This window comes from Syngnathus scovelli, chromosome 21 (genome assembly GCF_024217435.2).
Source record: "Syngnathus scovelli strain Florida chromosome 21, RoL_Ssco_1.2, whole genome shotgun sequence".
Taxonomy (NCBI): Eukaryota; Metazoa; Chordata; class Actinopteri; order Syngnathiformes; family Syngnathidae; genus Syngnathus; species Syngnathus scovelli.
Genome location: NC_090867.1, coordinates 7,617,634 through 7,625,627, shown reverse-complemented (window position 1 = coordinate 7,625,627; position 7,994 = coordinate 7,617,634). Strand labels below are relative to the sequence as shown.

Sequence of the window (7,994 nt, the reverse complement as noted above, 5' to 3'; positions counted from 1 at the left end):
ATCTTTTTGCCTTCCAAGCTCCCTCCCTCCAGCATCCCACCCACCCCCCGGCCGCCACGCCATTTAAAATGACTCCACGCCGCCCCTGCCAAGTCCCCGGCCCGGCCCTCCCCTCCTTCCCCCACCCCCTTGCTTTCCACTCCGTGTCCTCACTGTGTCATTGCACACTGAATTTGATACCCCCCATAACCCCTCCCTCCCCCCCCCCCCCCCCCCCCTCTTGCATATATGGCACCCTTGAGCATCTGTATGAGGAGAAGAGGACAGGACCATGCATTTGTTCGCCATAAATAAACATCGCGAGCGTATTGCTTGCGTGTCATCGATACAGGAAAAGCACAGAGGAGGGGATTGTCATCCCTGCATGCAGAGGACAAACGCGCGACACTTTTCCGATGCAAACTAAAGCGCTTCAACTTAGCGCCGTGTCGGGAGCCACGGGGGGGGGGGGGGGGGGGAACGGGAAAGGGAGGGCGACGAGGATTTGGCAGAGACATGCTAGCGCGCTGAGACATATGTGGCATGCTGATAGCACCGCGGAGGTGCGGCTCACACTGTGAAGCGCGTTTTGGAGGGATGGAGGGGGAGGGGTGGAGGGTGCCCGTACGCATGTCCGTCAACTCCAATCCCCTCGCCAATGTGGGGGGAGAAAAAGTATCTATTTTGTGGTGGCAATATACGGGAGGATGAGAGACAACAGTGAGGAAAAACCCCGGTGTCACAGTATCTTAGCAACTGCCTCCATCTCCTTGGAGACGGAGGGCTGACATCATTTCCTGTCTGGGAGAGGAGAACTCACTTTGAGTGTGTATGTGTGTGTGTATGTGTGTGTACTTTCATACACCAAACGCATCATTATTATTATTGCAAGAACTGCATTGAATTGCATACGTGAGGTCTATTACAACAGTTCATTTTGGAATTTCGAAATATATAGCAGCATTTCAGTATTGACAATGTTGAGGGCTTTGCTAGCGGCCTTTTAAACATTTTGATCCTTCACTGCCTTCCTGTGGTCAAACATGAGAGTTGCAATCACTTTCAAGCCACTATGTTGTTTTTTAATGTATGAATGCTGAAATTCTAATATTCAAAATCATTCCACATTTTCACCACTCTCATTCAACCTCATTTTATATCGCTCAATATCTTTTAGTATCATTCCAAGGTGAAATTACAGTCATTTGATCAAGCGTGGCAGATTTAAGCTATCATAATATTATAAAATAATATGTGAATATCTAATAATGGAGCGCAGTAAAGGTCACGGCCACAATGATAACTCAATGTCCGTCTCCCAAAAGGATTCTGGAGGCCTGATGCAAATCTCCAGAGTCAGCAGAATCCAGTTAGGGCATTATATACACATTATAGAGATCAGCATATGATTCGGAAAAAAAATCCCACAGGAGTTAGATGCATTTCATAGATCATGCTTCTGTAGCATATTTATATTTCATCTTTCTGCCTCAGCTGTTATGACATGGCAGTCTATTTAGTCGATTCAGGTAATAAATACCGAATTAAAATGTCGGCAATCGTTTTAAAACACTAGTTTTATAAAGGCAGAATATTAAATCTCAAAATTGGCCAGCCAGCAAATACATTTCGTCAGTATTTTCACACAAAATTGTGTTATCCATGTCTCACCGGTAGATGGTGCTGTTGTAGCAGTTTTAGCTTTGGCCAAATCTTTCCACGGCCCCCTTCATCCACCTAATTCTAATTTCTCCTAACTTCCGGTCCCACCAAAGATATCAGATTAGGAGAAATTAAAATCAATATTCTAACCACAAGTAAATTTGAGTGATTTAGATGAGCACAAATGATGACTATTGTCTCTTATATGATAAACATCACTACACCTGCAAGAGGGTTGCACCAATAGATAATAGATGCACTTTATGCAGCGTGGTGGTCCCCTTGGGTCCATTTACGTGCCCAAGAGCGGCACTCAATAAAAAGAGCGGCACTCGATAAAAGAGCTTGGAGGGTGTTGGCTTTATGGGGTGGGCGTGAATGATTTCTGCTAAGAAGCCATCGCTCATCAATCTGCGAGCATCATCTGTATCAGAGTGGTGACACTAAAAATCCCCTATCTACCCCACCTCAGGCCACACTTAGTGCTGACAAACGAGCTGAGCCCTTGGCACAGTGGGCCGCGAGAAAAATTGGCTTTGGGGAATTTTTCCACCAGACAAATGGGAGATAAAGGAAAAACACACAGAGGAAAGAAATCAAATTATTTTGAAAAGAACAGAAAGTTAAAAAACAAATAGAGGAGACTTTAATCGTAGGATGGGGTTTTAACCAAATATATAATATAATATAATATAATATAATATAATATAATATAATATAATATATAATATAATATAATATAATATAATATAATATATAATCATTATTTTAAGAGCCATGCTGCGGGGCAAAAATACACATCCACGTAAGTCACTGAACCGAAACCCTCCAATTTGAGGGTTAGCGGAGGTTTTCAATTGCTCTGTCGCCCCCTCGTGGTTTAGGTCTGAAGTACATGCTTAAACCATTATAACTAAAATAAAACATGTTTAAAAACTATTTTAACAATAATATAATAATAAATAAATAATAATAACAATAATAAAAAAATAAAGGTTATTTTTAAAATATTTTCTTTTATGCCATTTTATATAATATTATTGTATTTAACTGTCCCGACTAGTCCTGCAGAGGAGTCAGACTATGTAGCCTACCTAAGTGCTTACAGCCCTGCCACATAAAACCGCCACTGGGACTGTGCAGTCTGTGATAGCTGAAAATAAGCCATATGCCCTGCGAATTGAACTCAGGATAAACTGATTTAAAGCATCCCTGTCCCTGATAAAAAAAAAATAAACAAGCAGAAAACACAAGCTGCACACTCAGCAGAGGTGATTATAACATTTAATCACAGACTCCTATCGTAGCGCCGTGTACTTACTCGCACCGAGCTTTGATTTACCCGCCCTCTTGTGAGGAAAAATCTCATTCACGAGACGGATTGCTGAGGGGGGGCCTCCGACTGGCCCCTATAAATCATTCTTTAATCAGAGGCCTCCGAGATTGGGCGCAGGCGCCCTCGGGAGCAGTGCGGTGACACCTCGACTCCTCCCCGTGTGCTAGGAGTTTTTATCTTGGCGTTTCCGCCCTCCGGGGGTTGTCAGTCCGCTCGTCAGAGAACGAAGAGGGATGACCTGACCAGTGCCCTTGCCCAAAAGCAAAACACTGTCACGGAATTAGTGTCTGTCAACGGAATTCGGCTGTTTTATTCAGCGGTTTGCACAAACTGAGTCGAGTTAAATATTAGCTGACTTCGGCAACGGCTCGAAATAACATCGTTGAGGTTAACATTGCAGCGATTAGTATTTTGCTTTTTTGTCTCCTCTCAAGCAATGTGGTTAGATAATTATTTTAGTCTTAGGAGTGTCTCAACAGATTGTGCTGTTGTAATTGCTGCATACAGCCACAAGGCGGCAGGGCATGTATGGATTGCTATGATATGCTGTCATGAATGGACAAGTCCTAATTGCGATTGATATTTTTGCACTGGGCTGAATTGATGCAGAAAATATTCTGTTGGAGTGTCTACTCGGCGCTTGCTGAGGAGTGAGTCAAGTCTGAGTGAGAGCCCACCGCGTGTTTAATGCAAAGATGCTGCGACGTCACTGACTTTTTTTTTTTTTTTTTTATAGCTAGAGTGTGTGCACGGAGCCAGACGAAGTTGTCAGACCGCGCGCCTCTTCCCTCCCGGTGCGTCATGACCATGGCTGCGAGAACCGGGCACTCAGAGGAGGCTTTTTTCCCACACCCCAACATGGGAAGTTTTTGGATGCGCATCAGAAGAGCTGGAATGCAATATTTTTAAATCTTTGGAGACAATAGGCACGGTTAATTAAAAAAAAATGTACTGTTGGTATCCATGGAGAGATGGCATGCGCGCTCGTCTTCAATCGCCGGCTTACAAAAACATCCGTATGCTTGTTGTCCCTGCTCCTTTCCTACGTGGCTTACTGCACCTTATTCCACGCAGACCCCCTCATGCCGCCCGTCTCGGGGGATCCGGCACCGAGCTGCAATCGGCGGCTACCAGCCGATGGAAGCTGCGCGTCTCCACCCCCGTCTGCCGTGGAGGCATCCAGGGTGAAAGCAGCCGAGGGGCCGCCCTCAATTGCGCTTCACGCCAGGAGCGACACGCCCAGCCCGCCTATGGGCCACCCAAAGTTCGGCAATAAAAAGTTGCCCAATGCCATCATAGTTGGCGTGAAAAAAGGAGGAACCAGGGCAGTTCTGGAGTTTATACGGATCCACCCGGACGTGAGAGCTGCGGGGACCGAGACGCACTTCTTTGACAGGCATTATGACAGAGGGTTCGAGTGGTACAGGTAAGGTCACAGAAAAAAATATATATAATGATATATTGATTATACTAAATATTTAAGATGGCGTATATAATGGTTTTGTTGCCTTATTTAAGGGACACTATATTGGAAAAAGCATCTAAAAATATATTTCTGTGTCTATATGTGCATATATTTAAGCGGTACAGAAAATGGACGGATAAATATATAAATAAATTCACACATATATAAAAATAGATACGCATTCCTGTGGAAGAATATTTAATCGTTTTACCTGTCATTAGTATGGATAGCTGATTAAAAATTAATTATTTAGGTTAAATAAATATTTAAGGACCAATTCTGTGGATTATTTTCCGATAATGAGCTCTCACATCATACTGGAATCGCTACTTTATGTAAGAAAATATAGTCAGTTTCCCTCCCAAGATAAAAAGTGCAATAAAATAAAGGTAAGATTGATTTTTCCAACATGTGAGCAAGCGACTGAGTCGTTTTTTCTTTTTTTTTTTTTAAAAAGGAGAAGCTGAGCTGAAAGTCCTGCCACTATTTCTGTTAATTAAACCACTTGTCAGCCATCGTCAGCCAACTTGTACTTTCCCCTTTCCTCCGCAAAGAAGTTGGGGAATGTGTTGATTATTGATTCCTAACTGCGACATGAAGGCCTTTTAACAAAGTGTGGCCTCATTAAATAGCTTGGTTTGGCGAAAACCTGTCAGACATTTTATGAGGCGAACCCACACGATCTATAACGAGTCCACGTAAGAGTTATTTTGGAGGTGTACAACGTTTCAGATTGAAATCATATCGCACATTCGTTCTCGTTAATGATTTGCCGTCGAGCCGATGACAATAATTGGGCTCTTTTGGCGGTGTGATTGTCAGCTGCCATAAAAGGTCAAACGCTAGCTCAGACTTGAGAGGTTTGGGAGACCTTCATAAACATACGTTTGCGTCTGATGAGGAAAGGTCAAACTGTGGAGCTGGACAGACATTTATCGACCTCGCAAGTAAAAAGGTGAAGCTAAAGATAGCTGAAAGTTTACAAATGCTAACAACCCTCAGGACTTTTAGCGATTTTTTAAAATCACAGCTGGGCAAAAACATTGAATTTTTGTTTTTGGGCTGTTGTGACAGTAAGCTATTAAAGTAAAAAAAATGTGACCCTTGAGCACAGAGGTCAAGGAAGTATGTTGAAGTGATACATCTTGACAGATAGACAAGCTTTGTGTGATTAGCCTGGGTTGTTAGCGGGAAGTTAGCCTGCCTGTTTTCAGTCATAATGTGATTTTTTTTTTTCTCCAAATGGATTCGACTAACATTTCTCACCCATTTGAGATCAATAGCTGCAAACATGGAGACTACGGTGCTCCACTTTGTCGACTTGTAAGGAAGCGAGCTTCGTCACCTGCTTTCCAGATGCGTTTCGCGTGCCTTCATGGTGATTTATTGCTCTGGAAGCGTGCTACGCCATCGAGCTGTGTGCGACACAATTCTCCAGTGACGGGCTAGTGCACTTCATTTGCAGTGAGAAACTGAGTTTATGGCCAGAAGGAGCTTCTAAGCTGAGGATTTGAAGTCTTAATCAGTGCCGGGAAAAGTTTTGCTTAAGAAGTACAGATCTCTGGCAAACAAGTCTGTACTTGAGTTAAAAGTAATTCACTAAAATATTGCCATTTTTCATACGGAGAGGACATTGTGTCCTCGAGTCGCTTAGCACGTCAAAAGAAAGCGCTTGAAATAAATAATTGAAGTAAACAAAAAGTCCTCCTCTTGCTTTTTTGGGATTTTCTTCAGAGCTTCAATGCCAAGGACTCTTGAAGGGCAGCTCACCATGGAGAAAACGCCGAGCTACTTTGTGACGAAAGAGACGCCGCACAGGATCGCCGCCATGTCCCGAGACACCAAACTCATCGTGGTGGTACGCGACCCCGTCACCCGAGCCATCTCGGATTACACCCAGACTTTATCCAAAACCCCTGACTTGCCGAGCTTCCAGGAACTGGCCTTCCGGAACCAGACTTTGGGCTTGGTGGACGCGTCATGGAACGCCATTCGCATCGGGCTGTACGCCCTCCACCTGGAGAACTGGCTGCGCTACTTCCCTCTAGCTCAGATCCACTTTGTCAGCGGCGAGCGGCTCATCACCGACCCGGCGGGCGAGCTGGCTCGGGTGCAGGACTTCCTGGGGCTCAAGCGCATCGTGACGGACAAGCACTTCTACTTCAACCGCACCAAAGGCTTCCCGTGCCTCAAGAAACCGGAGAGCAGCGGCTCCCCTCGCTGCTTGGGCAAGTCCAAGGGCAGGACCCACGTCCAGATCGACCGAGACGCCATCGAACAGCTACGGGACTTCTACAGACCCTACAACGTCAAGTTCTACGAGATGGTGGGTCATGATTTTAAGTGGGAGTAGATATGGAAAATCATTCTTCTGAAACCTGGCAATCCTGGAATTAAATTGTAACCTCCAAAATGTGGTCAGTATTCTTCTACGCTTTGGTGTCATTTCAGCATTTGCAAAAAGTTCATCAGCTTGTGTCAAAATGGCCGCCACGTACAAGTTACTGAGGAAACTTTTGGTTTCACTGTGCTTGAGAAAAAAGAAAAAGATGCACAACTTAGCTTTTCTGGGTGAACGATTCCAAGCTTGGCTCAGGCAGCAGAGTCCAAGTAATCCAAAATTGGTAAAACCAAAGTTTTGCCCAAGAGTAATCCACAAAAGAGTCACATCAGGTCATCTTGAAACTTTTTCCTTTCTTTCATGCCTCAAAAGTGTCTCCTGTATTTTCTTCCCCACTTCCTGTTGCTTTCTTACTTCCTGTCTTCTACTTCCCTTTAAATAAACAAATAAAGAAAAAAAATGCACCGTAATAAACAAGTAGGCTCCAGCTCTATTAAAAAAAAAACTATTTAAATAAATTAATTAAAATAAATCATTTTTTTTGTACTAACATTTAAATGGACCTCTTGCTTGGAAACCTCCACTTTTTTTTTTAGTCCTGTGACCTCCAGGTGTATGTCTCCGCGACCTCTGATGCCCCCCCCCCACCTGCCGCCGTCAAATCTTACACACCAGCGGCTCATTTCCAGCACATCTACACACACTCACACACAGGTGAGCACCAGACGTCACCGCGAGCACTTGGGAGGATGGTGCACATGGGTTCTAATTAGGCCTGAGGGCCGGCAAGGAGCAATCCCGGGGAACAAGCGGCCGCCAGAGTCTGATTAGACTCTCCCAGCGCAAGGCCCTCCTGAGATTGCTTGCGGGTCAAATCTCACACACACACACGAGCGCACACACACAGGCTTTGCTTACTTTTCCAATCTAAACTCCCGCAGGAGGCAGCCTATGCAAATGTCGGAACCTCTTTGCCTTGGTAGCTTGGTAGCTATTTGCACCTTGGCTAATGAGCTAGTTTAATAAATATTTGGTGATGATGCAAAAATCATATCCTTGCTTATATATAAAAAAAAAAAAATCAAGCCAAAATAGATGCTATTTTGTCGAGCATCTTGGGAGCAGCCGAAAGAAGAAGTTATTATTTTAAGCACTGTGAAAATACATTGCAGAAAAAAATGTTGTTTTTTTCAAATCAATACATTTTGAAC

At 44.1% G+C, this 7,994-nt stretch overlaps 1 protein-coding gene across 2 annotated transcripts; it reads left to right on the top strand.

Moving 5' to 3' along the window:
* The first annotated feature begins 3,517 nt into the window (after positions 1-3,517).
* LOC125991402 (heparan sulfate glucosamine 3-O-sulfotransferase 2) lies at positions 3,518-7,230 on the top strand. Of its 2 annotated transcripts, XM_049759285.2 has the most exons (3): positions 3,518-4,403; positions 6,177-6,300; positions 6,379-7,230. In XM_049759285.2, the coding sequence occupies exons 1-3, from the start codon at positions 3,949-3,951 to the stop codon at positions 6,793-6,795; spliced, it is 996 nt and encodes a 331-aa protein (XP_049615242.1). In that variant the 5' UTR covers positions 3,518-3,948; the 3' UTR covers positions 6,796-7,230. The 2 variants fall into 2 exon arrangements, with proteins under 2 accessions (XP_049615242.1, XP_049615241.1); XM_049759284.2 differs by having other exon boundaries at positions 3,525-4,403; positions 6,177-7,230.
* Positions 7,231-7,994: the final 764 nt, after the last annotated feature.

Coding starts and splice junctions, on each gene's coding strand:
- LOC125991402 (XM_049759284.2), top strand. CDS start 3,949: ATGGCATGCGCGCTCGTCTTCAATCGCCGGCTTACAAAAACATCCGTA. Junction 4,404..6,176: donor AGAGGGTTCGAGTGGTACAG/GTAAGGTCACAG, acceptor GATTTTCTTCAG/AGCTTCAATGCCAAGGACTC.